General features: G+C 42.7%; 1 protein-coding gene across 1 annotated transcript in view; it reads left to right on the forward strand.

The window, feature by feature from the left end:
• The window catches only part of LOC136867309 (locustin), a 62,430-nt gene that overhangs the window by 35,351 nt on the left and 3,379 nt on the right, over positions 1–23,700 (forward strand). The window contains exon 3 of the mRNA XM_067144468.2: positions 3,126–3,287. Coding sequence (XP_067000569.2) covers positions 3,126–3,287 — 162 coding nt within the window. The remainder of the gene's footprint in view (positions 1–3,125; positions 3,288–23,700) is intronic.

A 23,700-nucleotide genomic window follows, 5' to 3' on the forward strand; every position in this document is an offset into this window, starting at 1 on the left:
GGATGGCTGGGGGCGGCGGTGTGAATTGTGGGATGGTTAGCGGTTGGGTGGGGGTAGGTGTGGGAAGTGGGAGGGCTCTACTCGATGGCGGTGACCATAGACTTGCTCGCCGCTATTGATGAGGTGCTGGGCGTCTTCTTTGCTGGGCATCTGGAGGCGTATCATGAATGTAGGTCCATGGGTGTTGTGAATTCTTATGGCTCTACGTACATTAACTCCAGTTTTCCGTAGTTCTTGGATTATGTCTTGCTCGGTAACTTCTGGAGATATCCCACGTAGTATGCAGCTGAAGACGGCTGGTGGGGGCGTCTGTTGTTGGTTTGCTGGTGGTGAGACTGCGGCGTCCGGCGGAAATAGCGGTGGTGGGTTGGCTAGGGTCTGCTACATATCATTAGGCTTCATCAACTTAGCTATAGTTTGAAATAGTGTGAGCATTTAGAAGTGTTGACCAACTTGTGGTCTGTGTGCTTATTCATATATGATAGTGGCTGATAACCTACATGTTAGGTTGTTAAGTGTGCATTCATGCATGATAGTGGCTTATAACGTAGATGATAGGCCGTGTAAAACAATAATTACCGTATCAACATGCATAAGTTTATGGTACATTTTATAAGCTAAATGTGAAGGTCGGTGAATAAGTGTGATAGTGGTTGTGAATGCTGTTGTTAGGGACAGAACCTCGAGGTTATAAGCCGCATAGTAATAAGTGTGATAGTGGTGGTGATAGCTGTTCTTAGGGGCAGAACCTTGAGGTTATCAGATGCATTAAGTATTCGTATTTTTAAATTTTCTTTGACGGTAATTATTCTGGGTGTAGTGGGGCCGATTGCGTTATTATTGGCCACGTTTCTCGATTTATAAGACTTAACCAGCAACATATCGTCATTTTTAGAAATGCAGGTTATTGGTAGGCTATGTTTTGTCAAGTTTATTATTTCTAGAAGTGTAAATAAAAAGACAAATATTACGGTGAAAAATTCAACTTATGAAATTAGAAGATAAGTAACTAGAATGATCACCGTATTGCTTAACTGATATTATGTTAACACATCAAAATATCACACACACATATATAATGTTACTTGACACTTTTCATACAAAAAGGAAAGGAAATGTTGCCAGGGAATTGTATTATCACCATCGTCAATAGTTTAAATCAATTAATAATAAGGGGCACACTTAAATCGGTATTTAAAAACACTCCGTAATACTCTTCTTATGGAAGACCGCCTTGTTTTGCCATACATCAGCTGATCGCTCACAGCTTGATGTTGGCGCCACGCTTGGCCGGTAGAAACATAGGGGGCGCCCTCTCTATCTATTTGTATGCTCGAAGATTATTACCCATTATATCCACCAGGCGGGTCAACCCAAAATTCGCCACAATTGTAAGCGATGAACCAAAGAGTAAGTCTGTTTGCAATGACAACTTCAGACAGAAAGACGAAAAGAGAACTTTTTGAAGGAAGTGGTATACCAGAGGTGTAAATACAGACGCATTTCTCTCGAGTCACAAAACGCTCAGAAATATGGGACAATAACCTTCCCGGGTAAGAACTGTCCGGGACGCGGTACATTTAGCATGAATACGGGACTGTCCCATAAAATCCGGAACGTCTTGCAACCCTGATGGGGAGACTGGAGTCTGAAGCAGAATCTAAACTGAAAGTATGCGCCTAACAAGAGTGTTAGGTGTTGCAAAAGATTTTACTGCATATTGCTGGGTTCCTATGGGGGGTGACACTTGAGTAGAACAGGGTAATATGAAGGAATGCTTTCATATCTAGTTCAATATTGGAAGTTATTTTCCTTTCTTTCCTTTGGCGAAAGGACGCCGTACGAAAGTCCTTTGTCACCAACCACCGCTGTTTGAAACTGTGGTTTGGTCTGCCCGAATACGTTGGATATTTTCAAGTTGTGAATGGAAAAGTTTCCCTTCTGAGCGGGTTTGTTTATTTTCGTGAGGAGAAATTACTACTCACATGGATATATGGATCAAAACATTCTGTCGTTTGTGTGTGGGTACGGTAGAATACATCTACGATATATCCTGACTGTCGTAAAAGACGACTAACGGGGGTAATCCCTAGGGCACGGGTGTCAAAGCTTGCCCGCCGTAAGCGCAGTGCCAGTGCTAGAAATATCTGTGCACGAGGGCACAACTTGCTTCCGTGAGTCAGCAACGCGGGGAAGTACAAGCCGACTGAATGTTTTGATCCATATATCCAGGCTCTAGTTACCTGTTCTGGTCTACAATTGATGGTTGAAACATTCAGCTGCATAGGCTATGGTATGAGGATTGACTGCATAGACTGTGGTATGAGGATTGATTGCATAGGCTGTGGTATGATGATTTGTTAGTTTGTGTTTATGGGCCTACTTCTGTATCAGCATGGTTGCTTGAAGAGATGCTACTGTTATAATAGCCTATTTTCCTTTATATGGAAGCATGACGTTTTGCTGCAGAAGCAGTATAGTGGCGGTATAATATTCAGTATTATTGTGCTTCATAATTGTTCATAGGATAGTTGAGCATGTTAAGCACCTATAAAATAAAGGCACAAATATTCTGCAATAACTCAGAAATATCGACGAAAGTCATTTTGATATGGTGGATGTTTCTCTTCCCACGGTATTAGCTTTTGCGAGGTCAAGAGAGTCTTACATTTTCAAGCCTATCGTGGCCCTTGTCTTCCTTTTGCCGATATACTCATTCACTGAAGGGTCAGACCTCTGCCGTTTTTCCTCCAATTAGTGTTACGAGAGGATGGTTGCTTAGATACACTTCCTTTTAAAGAAATACCTGCACTTTCTCGGTACTTCGGCGGCATGTTTATGAAGACGGAGAACATTTCACTTTTCCTTCTTTCACCACTTTTTCTTAAATGATTTCAAAGCAGTTGGAAATTTATCGAACAACTCACTTGGTGAATTGTCGAATCCGCAATTCCTCTTCCTATAGGCTACACGAATATTTGCACCAATTTGTCTTCTTGATTTATTTTTACCTCTTACCTATTCCGTTGAACAGAGGTCACTAACAGGTGGTCTGTACATGCCAATTACAATGATTCTTGTAGGTACCGCAGTATTTTTTATAATTCACAGTGTAATTGTTTCAGGACTCGCGATTGGAGCCACAGTTCACGGAGCCCCAGGAGATCCATGCCCCTGCCCTCAGTGCATCATATACGATCCCATCTGCGCCTACACTTGGGACCGTGAATACCGAGTATTCTCAAGCGAGTGTCATATGCGCTGTTACAATAGATGTTACAGTACTAGTAAGTTACCTTCATCTATGTTTCTTGTTTGCACTTTCGTTTGATTCTTTATTTACGGAGAACGATAGCTACATCTACGTTCAGTAGGCCTAATATTGGTATAATATATATTAGCAAGGTATTGTTACTTTCATTGATCTGTCTCTTTCTTTCTTTTTTTTTTTTTTTTTTTGTTATTTGCTTTACGTCGCGCCGACACTGATAGGTCTTATGGCGACGATGAGGTAGGAAGGGGCTGGGAGTGAGAAGGAAGCGGCCGTGGCCTTAATTAAGGTACAGCCCCAGCATTTGCCTTGTGTGAAAATGGGAAACCACGGAAAACCATCTTCAGAGCTGCCGACAGTGGGGTTCGAACCCACGATCTCCCGAATACTGGATACTGGCCGCACTTCAGCGACTGCAGCTATCGAGCTCGGTTGTCTCTGTCTTATCCTTGGCTTTGACAAAATGAAAGTGACTGAGGTATGAGCGATGCTAGTAATGCCATTCCTTATGCGGCCAATCCCTGCTGTGAATGGTGTGAAACTGTTGCTCATAGGGTCGGTTGGTGCATGCATTTCAGTGGGCTTGGCAGACTGATATGTTATAGCAACTTCTGGCTAGGTGAGGAAAGCAACGGGAAACTACCTCACTCCTCATTTCCCTAGTACGCCTCTTCAGTGATGCCTAAGCCAACTATGACAGCTCATGGTGGAACTGTTGAGGATCCAACCAGCCTTCGGGCTGATGACTAAACATACATACATATTAGCAAGCTATGCTTAGCAACATTTTGTTAAATAAGTCGTACCATACTTTCACAGTGACAATTTTTACATGATCATTTTCGAATACGATGCTATTATCTTTGTTATGTCGCGGTCAGCTACAATGCACCTCCTCACTCCCCTAGTTCTCACCCGATAGTCATTCATTCTCAACGCCGATCTGCCTCATGTGTTTGCGCAGGCCTTTTCCTTTGTCTGCCCAATGGTCTTTTCCCGCAGGGGACAAAATTCATTAGCTTCACAGGTCGTCCATCTGTGACACACTCTGCCCACCCGGGGTGTTTACTTCTCATGCACCGAGCTCGATAGCTGCAGTCGCTTAAGTGCGGCCAGTATCCAGTATTCGGGAGATAGTAGGTTCGAACCCCACTGTCGGCAGCCCTGAAGATGGTTTTCCGTGGATTCCCATTTTCACACCAGGCAAATGCTGGGGCTGTACCTTAATTAAGGCCACGGCCGCTTCCTTACCACTCCCAGCCCTTCCTTGTCCCATCGTCGCCATAAGACCTATCTGTGTCGGTACGACGTAAAGCAACTAGTAAAAAAAAAAAAAAAAAAAAAAAACTTCTCATGCAGCTTGTAATGTTCTATCTTTATCAATTTGATTCTGCTCACGACTGTACTGTATCTGTCATTTCCCAGAGGCTGCGTCTTTCATTACTCCGAAGATCTTCCGCAAGACTGGGAAGACTGTTGTAATACCGTTTCCCAGCACTCCCGGTCCCCCACCTGTACAAAACAACTGGCAGGATTAACGTTTTATGTAGCTTGTGTTTGAACTGTCTAGAATCAGTTGACTGAGTCGCTCACTCCGTGAAAACTGTCCCAATACAGTACTTGAACTTGAGTACTCTTTAAAAGTATCGGCACTACAGAGCTGCAAGAGAACGATGCATAAAGATGTTGGAGATCAGTTTTTCCGAACTGAAATCGCTCGTGTTCAGATTTGGTCTTTGCTCGCTCGGAATCGCCAGAACACAAGGGAGTGCACGCTTTCGAACTCGTATCATACGTGTAAGCCAGGGCCTCTCAGGGTGCATGCGCTTGGTGCATGCACTGTGCACGGTGCAAAAGACGACTTCGCTTGGTTGACTAGAGTGCCGACCCCCCACTCCTCTATTTGGAGCAATAGCGCTTACTCTCTCTTTCCTCACGCCTGTCTCGCTCGCTCCCCCTGTCTCCCTCTGCCGCACTTGCTTCGTAGCGCTCCAAATCCGAGCTGAGTTGCACCGAGTTGAGCCGAGCTTAGCCAAGTAGCCCAGAGACGAAGCGTTGGTCCGAACCAAACCGAGCGGCACCGATGCACAGTGCACGGAGCCCTTGCGCCTCGATTTGCACGCGTGAGATTTTGGGCGTTTGAGAGGCCCTGGTGTAAGCTGTACCCCAAATACAGTCCGGCTCCATGGCTAAATGGTTAGCGTGCTGGCCTTTGGTCCAGAGGGTCCCGGGTTCGATTCCCGACCGGGTCGGGGATTTTAACCTTAATTGGTTAATTCCAATAGCTCGGGGGCTGGTTGTGTGTGGCGAATTCAGCATTATAAATCATCCTAGGTAGGGTCCTCTTCTTTATTGACAATGCAGGTCGCCTAATAGGCTGTCTACGAGAAAGAGACCCGCATCAGGCCTCTCCGAAGGCCATGCGCCATTAAATAATTACCCCAAATACAATATTCTTAAATAGTGGTGTGACGTGTATGAACGTGCAGTACAAGCTAACAGAAGCAGCTGCGGCCAGTATCCAGTATTCGGGAGATAGTGGGTTCGAGCCCCACTGTCGGCAGCCCTGAAAATGGTTTTCCGTGGTTTCCCATTTTCACACCAGGCAAATGCTGGGGCTGTACCTTAATTAAGGCCACGGCCGCTTCCTTCCAAGTCCTAACCCTGTCCTGTCCCATCGTCGCCATAAGACTTATCTGTGTCGGTGCGACGTAAAGCCAATAGCAACAGAAGCAGCTGAGCATAAAGTACATGTTTGCATTTATTTATTAATTTATTCAGTTATCTTTATTTTCAGTTGGCGCTATTATCTGTATATATGTATATAAATGTATGTATGTACCCTTCTGAGTTCTGAGTTAGCACTTCTGAGTTTTTTGATTTGTATGTAAAAAATTATAGAAGCCTCAACTTTTAACTTATCAGGGGGGTTATTAGCTCAAAATGTTTATACATTTTGGTTCTTTATAAATATAAATGCAAATGGGAAATCCTACCCTTACGTTCAATACTGCTTTGAGTTCTCGTGGACCGTCTATAACCGGGCGTAGCAGTGCTGAACCGGCCGCGTCAGCCCGTCTATAGGCGGACGTAGCACTCATCGGGTTTTTCATGACTGTTATCTGGTATTTCAGATATGAACGCAAAACAAAATTGTCTCCAAAAGATTATATATGTTATATAAACTTAACCATCTATAATACAAACAGAATAATTACATTTTACTTTCGTCGAAGTATCTATTTGGATTTAATGACTGCCTCACAAACTCCAGGCATGCGATGAATCAGTTTTTGTATGTATTTTGAGTCTGTATGATTCCACACACCCTTAACATAGTTCCAGAGATGATCCTTGCTAGATATATGAACTTCCCTCATAACGTCTGTCCACTTCATCTCAGAGCATTTCAAAGGGATTACAATCCGGCTTTCGGACGGCAAGAGCTTATGTACTTTCTCCTTTTCCTATGATGCAATGTACTTCTTACAGAACTCTGACCGATGTTTTGGGTCATTACCCTGTTGAATGTTGAACCTTTTCGCTATCAACCGCAATCCACACGATATTGTATGATACTGAAGTATGCGGTGGTAGTGCTTCTGATCCATACATCCTTCTATTTTCATAATGTCCCCAAGTCTATTTCCTGCGAAACATCCACAAACCATAAATGAACCCCACCTTGTTAACTGTAGGTAGAACGCATTGCTGGGCCACCTTTTCTCCTTCACGTCGGTGAACAAATATCCTCCTTCTGGTTCCGAAAATCTCGAACTTCGATTCATCTGTCCAATTACGATGTTTTCTATCCCATTCGAGTCTCTTCTTTTTATTTATGAGCTTCAGAAGGGGTTTCCTTGCTGCCACACACTCTTTCAAGACGGGTTGAATCGGTCTCCTTTTTACTGTTGCAACAGATATTTGTTTCTTGTTCAATTTCTACCAGTTCTACGCGAATTTGTGGCGCTGTTTTGAACCTATTTCTCTTACTAGTAAGTTTGATGAATTTAACATCACTTTTAGTTGTTTTACGAGGTTGTCCTGGCCGTGGTCTGTCTCCTGTTATCGTCTGGCGGTGAAGGGTGTATTGCACTCCCCCCTATAGACACGCTACATTGTTTCGTGATTTGGCGAATCGATAAACCTGCTTGTCTGGGTGCTACAGTTGCAGCACGTTTTCATACAGTATCTCCACTCTTGGAACCATAATAACGATGTGCACACTGTCAACTGTCACTAAGGAACTGAAATACAGGAACCAAATAGTATGTACGTAGGTGGATCAAAAGGTTAGTTGCACTAACGCGCCGCAGCAGCGCGCTGTGTGTCACAAACGTGGGCACAGTGGAGAAAGGGACAGACACTGCCCACACGTCTGTTAGGCAGGTCTCTGTGGTGCCTCGTCTAGTATTGTGTGAATAGCGCCCAAATGCAATGGCGCGTCAACTGGACGTTCACTCCAAATGTGAGGTATGTGCGACAGTCCGATTCATATGGGCCAAAAGGAAGAATTGCATGGACATTCATCGTGAAATCAGTGCTGTGTATGGGGAGCGGGCCATTTCCCGGCAAGGTATTGTAAAGTGGTGTCAGCGATTCGAAGCCGGACGCACGGATATCACGGACAACCATCGCGAAGGCAGGCCCGCAACGTCCATGACCCGTGCAAAGGTCAACAGTGTGAATGGGATCATTAGACAGAACCGGCGCATTAAACTGAGAGAAATCGCGACACAGCTGAACATGTCGTACGGCAGTGTGTTCGCCATTGTTCACGAGGACCTTGGATATCGTAAGCTGTGTCAAATATGGGTCCCACGTCTTCTCACCGATGAGCACAAGGGACAACGTTTCCAATCCTCCCTGGCATTTTTGCAACGCTATGCCGCAAACGGCAACGGGTTTCTGAGACGAATCCTCACAGGCGACGAAACGTGGGTCCACCACTTCACTCCCGAAATGAAGCGAACATCAATGGAATGGGTGCACCCCTCATCACCACAACGAAAGAAGGCCAAGGTTCAACCTTCAGCCGGTAAGGTTATGGCGACAGTGTTCTTTGATATGGAGAGTTTGCTGCACGTGGAATTCATGCCGAAAGGAACGACGATCAACGCGGCGTCGTATTGCCAAACGTTGCACCGGTTGCGTAAAGCAATTAAAGAGAAGCGCCGGGGGAAAATGAGCGCCGGTGTGATTTTGTTGCACGATAAGGCAACACCTCACAAGGCCCGCCAAAAGAGAGAACTGCTGCAGCGTTTCAAGTGGGAGGTCTGGCAACATCCCGACCTAGCGCCATGTGACTTTCATCTGTTCGGTAAGCTCAAACCGGAGCTCGGTGGTCGACGTTTCCAGACCGATGAGGAGGTGAAGGCCGCTGTCTCCGAGTGGTTGCAGAACGCTGGAGGAAATTTCTATGCATCCGGCATCGACAAGTTGGTTGTGCGTTCACAGAAATGTTTGGAGTCTCTTGAAAACTATGTGGAAAAGTGTCGTTGCAGTGTATGTCGTTATAGTCGTCTTGCTGTTGTATAGGTGGTTTAATAAATGGCCATAACTGGGAAGTGCAACTTATTTTCTGATTTGACCTCGTACAATGGCTCAAGGTGAAACTTGTACACTGAAGAAAAAGCTTGTATTGATCATGGCATTAAGGTAACTATGATGAAAAGTGAAACAAAATTAGGATTTTCTAATGCCTCAGACATTATAGATTATATACTGAAAGTATCGATCACGTGGAGCTATACATCAAATATAAAATAAATAGTTTGTGTGAGCTGTCTGCAAAACAGGTCAAAATGAAACTCGTACAGCGCATTGAAGATGTCAATGCAAACAGTACACAGTCTATTCACTCCCTCTTTCTTACTCATACTTGTTCCCAGGTTAGACGTGCTTCATTGCATTATCTGTTTACAGTGTGTACGGTACATAACAAATGCAATAGGACGTCAGAATGGACAAACATCATTGGAGAAACTTCAACGTATCATCCATCATCATAGACAAGGTAAATCTCTAAGAGAAAGAGTCAAAGTCGTAAATATATCGTATTCCACTGTACAGGACATCATAAAACGTTTCAAAGAACGAAAAGTGTTAGTCAACAAGGCAAGAGAGAGCTCCAGAAAAATCTCTAGTTACCTAATCAAATGAAAAAGAATACAAGAATCTGCTTCTAAGTTGATTTTAGAGGATGAAAAGTGGTTAGGAAAGACATGTAATCCTGAAACAGTGACAAACGGGTTACGGAAACATAATTATAACGGCCGAGTAGCTAGGAAGAAACATTTCATCAGTGAACTCAACAGAAGGAAGAGACTCATATTTGCTTAGGAACACCGAAATAAGGATTTTGAATTTTGGAAAAGAAGTTCTCTTCACCGACGAGTGTAAGATAAACCTCTTTGGATCCGATGGGAGGGCTTATGTGTGATGTAAAGGCAGATACCGAACTTCGAAAGAAGAATCTACGACCATCTATGAAACATGGTGGTGGGTCTGTCATGATATGGGGCTGTATGGCTGCCAATGGGGTGGATAATTTAGAGTACAAAGAGGAAATTATGGACCAACATGTATATATAAACATGTGCAACCCAGTGCTCAAAATCTTGGAATTGGTGGTACATTCATATTTTATCAAGATAATGATCCGAAACACCGGGCTCTGAAAGTTCGCACCTGGCTTCTTTACAAGTACCCAAAGGTTAGTACCCTATTCACTGGGTATTAATGCAATAGAACATAATTGTATGGTCTCACCTCAAGGTTAAAGTACAGCAGCACTCTGCCAAAAACAAGAATTACTTGAAGAAAGCAATTTTAGAAGAACAAGATTCCTGTGTCTAACTGGAAAAAGGTAGTGAAATCAATACCCAGGAGATTGAGGGACGTTATAAACAATAAAGGGTTTCCGAAAAAGTATTCATTATTTGGATTCGTATTATTATTATTATTATTATTATTATTATTACTTTTTTTGCTAGTTGCTTTATGTCGCACCGACACAGATAGGTCTTATGGCGACGACGGGACAGGAAAGGGCTAGGAGTGGGAAGGAAGTGGCCGTGGCCTTAATTAAGGTTCAGCCCCAGCATTTGCCTGGTGTGAAAATGGGAAACCACGGAAAACCATTTTCAGGGCTGAAGACAGTGGGGTTCGAACCTACTATCTCCCGAATACTGGATACTGGCCGCACTTAAGCGACTGCAGCTATCGAGCTCGGTCGTATTATTATTATTATTATTATTATTATTATTATTATTATTATTATTATTATGTGCTATTTGCTTTACGTCGCACCGACACAGATAGGTCTTATGGCGACGATGGGACAGGAAAGGACTGTTTCTAATATCTACAGAAGCAAAAGACAATTGTTGTCTTATAGTAAGAAAGTGTACGAGTTTTATTTTTAGACGAAAACTGTTCTGTTGTGACAAAATGTAATGCCGGGCTGAGTGGCTCAGACGGGTGAGGTGCTGGATTTATGACCCCAACTTTGCAGGTTGATCCTGGATCAGTCCGGTGGTATTTGAAGGTGCTCAAATACGTCAGCCTCGTGTCAGTAGATTTACTGGCATGTCAAATAACTCCTGCGGGACTAAATTTCGGCATCTCGGCGTCTCCAAAAACCATCAGAGTAGTTAGTGGGACGTAAAACCAATATTATTATTATTATTATTATTATTATTATTATTATTATTATTATTATTATTATTATTATTATTATTACAAAATGTAATTTTCTGTTGCATTGTTCCAAATTATGTATTGCTAAGTAGGGATTGTATGCAGCGTATACTCTCTAGTATTATAAAATGTTTCGTTAATGTACTACATGTCGTTTTCCAGGAACTGGTGGTATACACTATACAGTGTTATCAAGCCCTTTTGCAAATTTATCCCACTTTGCTAGTCGAAAATTCCAACGAGGTTGTGGTACTGAAGACACAAGAGGGATCTCGGTGCCATAGTAAATAATAACCGGTCTGTGTTGACTGTGAGGAAAGAAACTGATGACCTTTCGTTGTACCATGTGTTGTTTCTCAAGAGTTGACTGTGACACTATGCACAGGTCAGGAGAATAATCCTTTAGCCATCTGCCAGAATGAAATGTGCCTGGATGTTTAGCATTGTGGACGAGTTGTAGGGAGTTTGCTTCAATCCAGTTATTTAGGTTGGACCCATTGTTATCTTCGAATTCATAGCCCCATGCTGGGCTGTGACTGTTGAAATCTGCGACGTACAAAACAGGGTGATCAAAAACTTTTAATCCAGTTATTTAGGTTGGACCCATTGTCATCTTCGAATTCGTATCCCCATGCTGGGCTGTGACTATTGAAATCTCCGACGTAGAAAACAGGGTGATCAAAAACTTTTAATGAATGGCTGGACCAACTGACTCCTGGTGGTTTATAGATATTCACAACAGTAATGCCTGAGATTTCCACTGCCAGGACAGAGATATCTGTTGAGCTGTCTTCATAAACAACTTTAAAATCAGTTAACTGGGATCTGGTGTAAGTTGCGATCCCATAACGTTCATCATTGATTGCCCCAGCGAGATTGTAACCACCAATGTTTCCTCTTTTGTAGAGATCTTCACTGTCACTGGTATGTGTTTCCTGCAGTGCTATCAAATCCACGTTGTTCTCCAGCATAAGACGAGACAGATACTGACATACTGACTCTTTGGTGGTGATATGGATTCGATATTTAAGTGCAAATGCGGAGATTGTTACTAAGTTTGATCGACATGTGTTCTGGTTGGTCCTGAAGAGGACTGCTAGTGGACGTAGTACTTGCTATCATCTGCTTGTTGCTGTGTAGCAGCGCCTTCGTGGAAGAATCAGCCGGTGTACCACCGTTGCCCAGAGAACGCCCGAATGTCTTATCTAGCACTCTTCGGGGAGGCTCCTTCCGCATAACATGGAAGCTAATCGGAAGCTACATGTGTTTTTTAACGGAACAGAAGTCTCCCACAACTTCTTCCCAAAATATCTGGGTGTCACACTGGATCGGTCCTTGTCGTTCAAACAGCATTGCTTGAATCTGTCAAAGAAGCTGAGTACAAGAGTAAATCTACTGCATGAACTAGCGGGCAGCAACTGGGGTGCAGATGCAGACACTCTTCGCAATGCTTCACTTTCTCGAGCATACTCGGCTGGTGAGTACTGCGCTCCTGTGTGGGAAAACAGCACACATTCGAGCAAGATTGACGTACAGCTCAGTGAAACCATGAGAGTTGTTACTGGTACAGTGAGGTCCACTCCTACTCAGTGGCTGCCTAGTTTAGCAAACATTGCTCCTCCAGATCTGAGGAGAAAGGCAGCTAAAATACAGTTGCTTAAGAGGACCTTTGCACACAGGAACTCACTTTTGTTCAATGCCTTACGAGATGCACCTGTGATGAGGTTAAAATCCAAGAATCCACTCTGGACGGATCTACACTCGTATGAAAAATTCAGTGTAACAGCAGAATGGAGACAGCGATGGGAACAATGTCCACCCACCAACGCCTTTCTGATTAAAGACCCAACGAAGAAAGTGCCAGGTTTCGATCTTCCTCGACATGAGTGGTCAAAACTCAACTGTTTCAGAACAGGCCACGGCAGGTGCCGATATGTGATGAAAAAGTGGGGATATTGTGAAAGTGCTGCGTGTGAGTGTGGTGCTGAGAAGCAGACATTGCTTCATGTTGTTGAGAGCTGTCCACTGTCAGCATTTAAGGACGGTTTACGGTCTCTGCATGAATTGACACCAAGTTCAGTGGACTGGTTATCGAAGCTGGACATTCTAGTTTAATTACCTCTATATTTTAATTTGTATGTTAATTGTATTTTTTACACATTATGCTTGTAAATGCCATACGATAATAATAATAATAATAATAATAATAATAATAATAATAATAATAATAATAATAATAATAATAATAATAATAATAATAATAATAATAACTGTTATACATGTCATTATATCACTGCACGAGTTTCACTTTGAGCAGCTAAGAAGACTGCCGACATCACTACACTACAGGGAACAACAGTGATGCATCGAATGGACCTCCACTCGTCAACTAAGTAAACAAACATAAAAGTTCAGGTATCTATTGTTTATGTACACAGCATTCTTTTGGGCTAATATTGCATCTAGATGAAAACAAACACAAACAGATAAACATGACATGTTTACAAGTGTTGTATTTTTCCTTAGGTTACTCAAGCATAACGATGGTGTTACACCGTATCTACAGGGAATTAGATATAAATTATTAGGGGTATTGAAATTAATGAGTGGTAGGGTATGTATGTGTTTGTTCAAACATAGCTCTTACTATCTGAAATGGCGACGATCAGGCAGAAAATGACTGGATGTGGGAAGGAATCGGCCATGTCTCTGATTAAGGTGCCTGATGTGAAAATGGGAAACTGTGGAAAAATATACTATGAAGGTAAGACACCCCAAGAGATGGGGCTGCTGAGGAGGTGACATGTAAAAATAATCAAAGACAACCAATATTAGTGCCGAATCCATACTTTTCGGGGCCGTTGAGATGAATGGTGACACTCCGGATGCCGTTCAAGATCAAGTTCAGGCCCCATCGGCATGAGGAGTGAGGAGTGAGAAAGAAAATATCTGAAATGAGCGAGATTAGTGTTGAATTCACCGTCTTGGGGGTCACTAGGGTGATTGATGACAGTCCCAATGACGGTTAGGATCGTGTTCGTCATTTCAATATAGTGCGATGCATAAATACATACAGTACAGTTATGCTAAGCATATAGCAGCTAATATAAGACAATGTCTAGGCAATCCCTACACTGCCCGATTTCCTAGTTCACCGTTAACAGATATACGACTCGTGTTGTGTAACTAGTTCGCTTGGTTCATTATTATTATTATTATTATTATTATTATTATTATTATTATTATTATTATTATTATTATTATTATTATTATTATTATTCTTTCTTCGTTATGCCCGTTTACAGAGCGCGTTGGAACTTGTTAGCTTGATGATGGTTTTCCTTTCTTCTTCTCCTCCCAAAATCTCTTCATGAACTCGCTATGCTGTTTCTTGCGTTCTTCCGTCCATTGTTTCCCTGTGGTTCTTTTAGCCTTTTCCGTGAACGTGTGCTTTGCAACCAGACTCCCAAAAGCCTTGCGATCCCTGATGACATCTTCTGTGATGTTCATTTCTTTTAAGTCCTGCTTTATTTCCTCAAACCAGCTTATTTTGACCTTCTTTGAATTAATTGTTATTCAACTTTGGTAACCCAATAGTACCCTTAGAATTTACTTTCTTTTAAAAAAAGTACAACTTAGCAACTATCCTCTATTAACACTGAACCGAAGGAAATAGAAAAAGGTCCGACACTTAAAGAATGAAGGTGTTTGCAAAGAAAAGGGAAGGGCCACGATGGGTGTGAAGATGAACGACTCCCTAGGCCTCGCAAACTTAATATCGTCGGGGACGGAAAAAACAAGATTTGATCAAAGGTGATCGGATAGGAAAGATGAAAGCAAGGAGCCTTGGTACATTGAGTGAAAGCAATGTCAGGCTCCAGTACGGGAACCGTGGTCACCAGGTGTCGCGCCAGATGCGACCGTGCGGCATGCGACCCGTGCCACTAGCGACCGAATAATCTGTAACCGTGCCGGATGCGGCATAGCTTATTAAAGTGAAAACTGAGTTGTCAGCACCGGTCGCTTCTGGCACGTAACCGGTCACCAATCCACGCTCCCAAGTTCCGAGCCATTGTTTCGACTTTCAGTCGCCCCTTACGGCAGACAGGGGATTCCGTGGATGTATTGTCAGAACTTTGTTTTAATTAATTGAATATGAATTGGGGGATAGCCTTTCCCTAAATGGAATGAAGTCAATCTATATTATTTAAAACTATAGTGATTTGAGAATTTTCCTGATATTCCATCAAAAAAACAAAACAAAAAAAAACACTACTTTTAAGGCACAACAGTCGTTCTCCGTTGGTATTATACTGTTATACAAGTTACGCAGAACGATATGAGTGGGGATGTTTGAGGAAGTCCCGCTGAGATTACATAACGTCTCGCGACGCAAGCCTGAATGAATTCGGGAGAAATGAAAGACAGGTTAGAAAGACCATTCAGTAAAATTGTATTTACAAGTGGCTGATTATAACTACCATGATACGAAATAAATAAATAAATAAATAAATAAATAAATAAATAAATAAATAAATAAATAAATAAATAAATAAATAAATAAATAAATAAATAATATAGAGCACCGTTAATCCGATCTCCGATTGTTCGACTCTCCGCATAATCCGACCACGGTGCAGGTCCAGATATATATTGTTCGTATGCACATTGTAGGCATGTCAGTGCTTGAAGCGTTACAAATAATACATTATTGAGTCAGCTGGTGATACGTGACCAACCTGTACATTCGGGTGTTTTACTTAGTAGGCGTTCATCGTTAAAGCAGTTTTTTCTTGAGGAGGTGAATAGTTTTTGTGTTGGACAGTAACAATTTGCTTTCAGTTTGCGTACTCGTTATACGCTGTAATATGGCAACCAGAAAACGTAAACACGTGAGAAGTGCTTGAAAGATTACAGTAAGGTCAAAACAGTGCAACTTGAGTAGGTGCGGGCGTTACTACGATTAAAGATTGGGGAAAAACAGAAAAGCACTAGAAATACAATAGCCGTTTTCAAGGAAGGATATCCCTTGTCTGGCCCTATTATCAAAGAAAAGGCGTTTATTTTGAAGAAAAGATAGCGAGCAGAAAAATGATAATTTTGCTGTGAGTGAAGGATAGTTGCATCGCTGGAATGAACGCCATATGATTCATAAATTGGTAATTTCAGACAAGGAGTTATCAGCTAATGATATAGCTTCAAGCGCATTTATTTCACAGTTTGAAAATGTTAAGAGAATATGACGTAACACCCGATCGCCAGTATTAGGTTGCAGCCGGTTTAGGTGAGACAGAAGAAGGCGGAAACCTGTTTGGTAAAATGAAATTTTTTAATATGAGGGAGACTATTTACACGATTGCCGAGGCTTGGGAAGAAATTAAAGCATCAACACTTGAAAAATCCAGGCGCAAAATTTGGTCGCCAATTTCAGATAAAATTTATTAAAATGAAGATCAAGATAGCCTACACAGGCAGTCGTCCAAGATTTGCAAATCTTGAAAGCTGATGTTCATACCGACCAAGTTGGGGAGTGGTTTTCTGAAATTGACATTGGCTGCACAACGGTAGAACTAGACGACAATAAGATCATCGCAGCTGTCATCCAGATTGCAGACTATACTGAAAAAGAAGACGATGGTAATTATTATGATGATGATGAAAACTATGAATCTCCTGGTCGATTATCCCATGCGGACGCCAAGTAGGCTTTTGATTTACTTCTTTTGTACATTGAAAGGAGTTCTCATTAAATGCCTGTAGACATTTTCTGTATAAGGAAGTGGAGGGATATAGTAGCAAAATTTCGAAAGTGATCTGCCAGAAAAATGAGCATTACCGACTTTTTTCATTCTTAAGTGTTTAAGGAATGCCCATTTCTTATTTTACTGGGTCTTCTGAAACGAACTCGTTGCCCGGTCCACACCGGTCAATAAATGCGAAAAAACACAAAAGTAAAAACAAAAAGATATCGCATTCGCAGTAGAAGAGACCGGTGTATCAGTTTAGGCCGATGGTTTTCAACCAGAGCAGACATAAGAAATAGTCGGAATTTGAACCCAGTTACCCTGTATGAATAAAAAAAAAAAACTATCTGGGGTAAGTCAATGTACTAATGAAAGAGAGTAATTAAAATATGAAGTTTATTAAAACAAAAGGAGATAGGCTAAATCAAGAATCAAGGTAAAATAACATGAATAGGTCTCAAATAAAACAGTGGAATAAAATACAGGATTACTCACAGTCAAACAGTTGGTTATGTAAAATGGGCTCACACACGTCCGTGTAATAGATTAAGTTTTACTCCCACACACACACAATACTCACGTGAAATAAACAGAAGCCATCAATAGACCAACTTGCTTTAACTCATAACATAATCACGAAGCCCGACGAATTCAGACTTTATCAAAAGAAATTAGAATTTGATCCCTAGAACTTATTTCACATTAGGTCGCAAAGCAGACGCCAGAAAGGAGACGCCCCTGCTAACAATCAAAACGTCACGAAATGACGGAAAAAGTTCAAATGTAAAGAAGAGGGAAACGTGACGTAAAAAGGGGTCCAAACACAGAGAGAAAAGTGTGGTCTGCGCAGATCAAATAGAAAGATGGAGGCCGCAAAATAAATAAATTAAATAAATAGATAAATAAAAGAAGGTATATACACGAAAAGTTCCATGGCGCCTTGCATAAATAAATAGGCAGTATAATGAATATAGCCTCCACGGCTCAGGCGGCAGCGCGCCGGCCTCTCACCGCTGGATATCGTGGTTCAGATCCCGGTCACTCCATGTGATATTTGTGCTGGACAAAGCGGAGGCAGGACAGGTTTTTCTCCGGTAGGCCTACTCCGGTTTTCCCTGTCATCTCTCATTAGAGCAACACTCTTCATTTCATTTCATTTCATTTCATTTCATTTGTCATTCCTTTATCATTGCCCCAGAGGAGTGCGACAGGCTTAGGCAGCCTGCACATTTCCTATCCTCACCGCTAGATGGGGGGGCTTCATTCATTTCATTCCTGATCCGGTCAGATGACTGGAAACAGGCTGTGGGTTTTCAGTATAATGAAATACCGCGTCAGGGAAAAAGAACACAAAATAGAATAATAAGAATATGAGTAAAATAAGAAAAGGAGTTGAATTAAACAATCCTCCTCGAATTGCGGAAAGGCATATGGTTGACCATTCATACGAAGTTCACCACTGACGAGGAGCCAACACACATAAAAAAGATACATAAAAGCGACCCACAAGGAGTCGAACCGTTCTCATAGATCCAAGGGATAAAAAAATGTGGCTGGCCCAAAACTCAGTACATATAAGCCATGTCTTCCCCAAGATATTATCATAACACAACGTGGCATCGCAAATTTCATCATAACACACAACCTATCATGAAACAATTTTCTTTGAAATAGCCTCGAAAAGTGCCGAAATGGACTTAGTAAAGGCACATGACAGTGAGAATTATCAGGTCGGGGCCATAAATCAAATGGCGTATGGCTTTTAGTGCCGGGAGTGTCCGAGGACATGTTCGACTCGCCAGGTGCAGGGCCATAAAACGCACGCGAAGAAAAATTCCAGACGTAGTGAATGAAATAAGATAAGGATAAAGGCTCCACATTTAAATACCAACATACGCCCACACACACAACACATCAACCGCATGTCAGGCACCACGAGAAGAAATCCGAGTTAGGGAAAACACATTATAAATGCATAAGGCAAGGAAAACCACGTAAATATCGATAACATTTCTAGTTCGATGCAAAAGTATAAATCCAAATGTAAATGAAACGAAATGCAGCCCCGTGGTATAGGGGTAGTGTGCCTGAATCTTATCCGGAGGCCCCGGGTTCGATTCCCGGCCAGGTCAGGGATTTTTTACCTGGACCTGAGGGCTGGTTCGAGGTCCGTTCAGCCTACGTGATTAGAATTGAGAGCTATCTGACGGTGAGATAGCGGCCCCGGTCTCGAAAGCCAAGATTAACGGTCGAGAGGATTCGTCGTGCCGACCACACGACACCTCGTAATCTGCAGGCCTTCGGGCTGAGCAGAGGTAGCTTGGTAGGCCAAGGCCCTTCAAGGGCTGTAGTGCCATGGGTTTTTTTAAATGAAACAAAGCGCTGAATTACTTTAAACGCCTCCAATCAAAAATGCCTGGCAACATGGAAACACAACGGAAAACATAATATAGGCTCCTAGATCGTTCAAGACATTGAGAACAATTAGGAGCTATAATATACCATAACTCGACTTCATTGGTCTGTGTTTCCCCCACTGTGCCCCTTCCCCGAAGTGGTGTCGTACCCGGTGCGTCTAAGCGCTCCTCTTTCAGACGTGATGGTGTCGCAGTTCACATCCAAGTTGCAGCCACTTACGTTTAATTTTAATTTTTTTTTAAATTAGATTTGTGGACTTATGACAGTGAGTTTATGTAGTCAGAGGTTGGGATAGCACTGTCGCTGCTCCCTAGAGTGTGATTGCGGACGTGGTAACTCATCGCGGGTGACCACGCCCGATGTTGCTTAACTGTGTGTGCGTGATTTTTGTTTTTATTGGTACCCTCTCACTGTACCGGTGTTGTGTGTTATAGTGGGTCATAAGTCCACAAGTAGTTATACCAGTTGGGGTGTTTTAATGAAGTTTTCAAATATTATAAAGTGCGCCTCGGCTTTTCTGCTTAGTTCCAGTGCGTCGTAATGAGCATAAGTTAGTAATTAATTGTCGAGCCACTTTCACTGTGTCTGGAGGTGGGTTTGTGGGTGGTGGTGTAATATTGAGGTCTAGTAATTTGGGTATCTGCTGTCTTTGCCTGTTAAGTGTGGCTTGGTTGAGTCTGATTGCCGCTGTCATAAAGGGGTAACCAGGGTAAGAGGCTGCGTGGGCACCCTTGAAGTTTACGCATGTAGCGCTGTGTTTGGGTACCTCGCAGTTGGTATGGTGGTGGTTTCCGCCACACCTGTTACATCTTTGAGGATGAGAATTGTTTTGGGCGGAGTGCTGTAAGCATTGACAGTTGAAACACTGTATTACACGCTGTCTTGGAGTGTAATGCGGTTTCGCCTTGGGTCTGGGGTTCGAGCGGTTGCCTTTCCATCCAGCCTTCAGCTGTGTGGGCGGTGGAGTCTTTGAAGTTAGTGCGGCGGCAGATGCTGCAGTGGCAGTCTCCGCCTCCGCCCCTGGTTGAGAGGAGTCAGGGTTCTGGCTCGTGACCGGTTTCGGGCCCCTATGGGACTTCGATTTTGGTCCTTTGTCAGTCCCATTTGTCTGTGTTTGTTTTGTACCCGTTTCTACGGGGGTTTGGGTAAGCTTAGTTTTCGTGAGGTGGTGTGCGGAGTGCACTGTCTGCTTATGGATTTAGAGAGATGTCTGTTTGTGAGGTGTAGCCTCAGTAAGTGCTTCTGTTTGTGAGGCTGTGGTGACTATTGTGGGATCGAGGGGTTGATTTGGTCAGAAGTACCAGGGTATGGGGTATCGTCTTTGGGGTAGGTTATACGGGAGTACTGGAGTTTCTCGTTTAGGACTTTTGTTATGGGATTTATGACTTTGTTCTTGACGGGAGTGATTAGGATGAGGTGGTTATAGGTTTCTTCGATAACTGATAGGCTATTGGTCAGGTGGTGAAGAGTTTCTTCGAGGGATCTCCTGTGGGCTTGCATGGTTCCGGCTGTTATGCGGGAGGGGCGATATCGCAAGGATATCAGTCTTGGGGCGGTGTTTGCCGAAGTACCATGGAAGGGAATGTCATGGTGGATAAGGTCAGGGATATCTTCTTCGGGTTGTTCACTTTCAGGGGAAAATTCATAGGAGGGGGTAGATGATTGGGGCTGGGGGTGGGAAGTACTTTGAGCTTGGATTAGAGGAGCTTTGTGAAGTTAGACCAGCAGTTAAGTTTGCTAGGGTAACTAATTCAGGAAATAACTGGGCAGTAACGGGTGAGAGAATGTGAGAGCTAGGATTGGGGGAGCCGGGGTCACAGCCACTCAGTCTACCGTTATTGACTCGGTTCGGATTCATGGTTGTGTTGTTTTGGATGGGTAGGGGATCTTGCGTGTATGCAGTGGTGTGCGGTGAACATATTCATTACCCCAGCTGCAAAAAAGTTTTTTAAATATAAACAATCGTACCCCTACTACACTCTCCAAATTCAACACTATCATTTTGTAAGGCTGTGTTTTTCGTGAAAAGGTCTACCTGAGAAAGATATTTCAAGAATATTTTCAAACGCACGCTCGCACATACTCCCAGATTGATATCCACGGCAGTGACGACACCATCATAACTTAATCTATAGCAGATTTTAAACAGTGTACTTACAGTTTCATCCGGTGACGCTTCGTGATAGTACAGTCATGGTTTTCACAAAAATACACTAGGACTAACTATTTGTTTTTTACTAAAAAAGCCTAATCTAAACTAATCAGCAAAATTTAACTGGTATTTTACAGTCGTTGAAGTTTTATAGTTTCACTCGCATACTGAGTGTACGTGCATCAACGACAAACGAGGGAAGATATTTGTCACGACGTATAACACACGTTATATTCATGAAGAATGCCACGGAACTCGCGAAACCTTCACCTATAATCCAAAAGGAACACTACAAAAATTCACTATATACCACCATCACAGACAACCAAATACAAAATTATTTTTCTTCACGCTTAATGTGTTCATGCTGGCCAACCTAAATGTTTTTCTGCGACTATCGGAACACACACTCTACACGTGCCATCAATGAATTGTTCGAAGAAACTGTATACATGCCGAAACCCAAGACTAAAATATATTCTTCTATATTACAATAATTGATTTCATATACTGGTTCTATTTTTATTAGCAAGACAATGTGCAAGTAGCTATACTGTTAAGATGTTGATATTTTTCTTGCAGTCTCTAGTGTGTGGCGCTGAAGATTTCGAGTGTCAAGTATTAAAACTAACATTACCTTACCTAAGCTAGCTGGCCTGTCGCCGTAAATTGCTGTCGGGGGAGGGCCTACAGCTCCGCCCAGCTGTCAGGACAGGGAAGCTTCAAGACCATGCGTCACCCAAGCGACCTTAAATTTCGCTGGGGTAGCTCTCTTTTGCGCCGGCGATGAAACCCAGTTCCCTGGACAAGCTGAACTGCGGTAGTGTGAGTGGATTGTCGAGACAGCTGTACTTGGCTTGGCTTAGATGTTCGTAATTTTTGAACATTATAAAAAGTGTTCTAAGGAATAATTAGAAAATGTTAATACAAAGTTCTTCACCCCAGCAGCGCTGGGGTAGATGGTGTTCAGTGCACGCCACTGCGTGTATGTGTGTGTGAGTTGACGCACTTGAGGTCAAACTCGTACGAGGACCTGATGTCTAAGTGGCGCTACTCAGTGAATACTGTCGATTCAGGTATAGATTACGTATATCAACGTGACAGGAATCGAACAAGTAGTTGCACTGAGAGCTAGACAAGATTTGTTTTCTTTTGCGTGAGCCTGCCCTGGGATTGGCTGGCTGGCTGGCTAGATGAGTTGGCTTGGAGGGACGAGCGGGGAGCTCGCGACTGCTCGCGGGTGGTGTGAGCGCTTCTAGTGGCAGGATGCGGTACTATCCAGTACCGCGGAGCAGCTGGTTGACGGGAGGTGAGCTGACGTCCGGGGTGCTTATTCTGTGCTTGGTTCGCTTTTTCCTCCGTGGTGTGCTCGAGTCGACCGCTTGGCTGAGAAAATAAACAGCCTACTATTACTCACGAAGCCAAGAAGATAAAACGAGATGACACAGGCCAATGTAAGCGAGTCGCCTCATTTTTCAAGACTTGAACCGATAAAACGTATGGATGTAGCACAACAAGTCGATATGAGAGATTAGGGCCTCCATCTTTTCTCAAACAGGACCAGAATAGAATCCCCAAAGAATACTCAAACAGAGATGAGTAAGGAGTATTCTCCGCGAGACTGGAATCTTGCTGCCACCTGATGGCAGAGATATGACATGCATAAGAAGCGAACGTGAATACAATATGAGAGAGGTTACCTAATGTTGACATTAATGCTGCACGCACATTGGATCCGTGTTCGTACGAAATTATGGTACGTCGTACGAACACGTGTGAATATGTACGAACAATCCCGACGCCAGTAATGCTATGCAGGTTCGCATACTGCACATGATTTAGTCGTGCGTATACGTGCGTTTAGATACAACGTTCGATCACGTTCCTAACATGCTGGGATTTTATCGGATCTTTACGTACGAACTCCGAGCAGTATGGATATTAGAAAAATTCATAACGTTTATGTATGAACAAAAATGCTTGTAGGATCAAAGGGATTGTAAATATCACTTGCATGACCATGAACACAATTCATGGAGGGATATTTCTGAAGAAATGGATATGCCCGCTAAGTAGTAATTACAGTATATTGTTTATTTACGCTTGAAGTGATGCAAATTTCTGTATGTATAGGCCTATATACAAAATAACGTTTACAAGTTACGTTCTGCATTATTACTAGGCCTCTAATTTCCGTGACATAGGCTATACCGGTCTCTTTCTACAAATTTAGCTTAAACTGAACACATTCCTAGCTGTTATGAACATTATGACACGGTTTTTATTGGCCATATATACGTATATACTTCATTTCATTAAATTCATATTTAATCAAAATGGTAGGGAAGGCTATCAACGGTTTTTTAAACTGATTTATTTACAAACAACAGTTAATTCATAGATAATAATTTCAA

Source organism: Anabrus simplex, chromosome 1 (genome assembly GCF_040414725.1).
Source record: "Anabrus simplex isolate iqAnaSimp1 chromosome 1, ASM4041472v1, whole genome shotgun sequence".
Taxonomy (NCBI): Eukaryota; Metazoa; Arthropoda; class Insecta; order Orthoptera; family Tettigoniidae; genus Anabrus; species Anabrus simplex.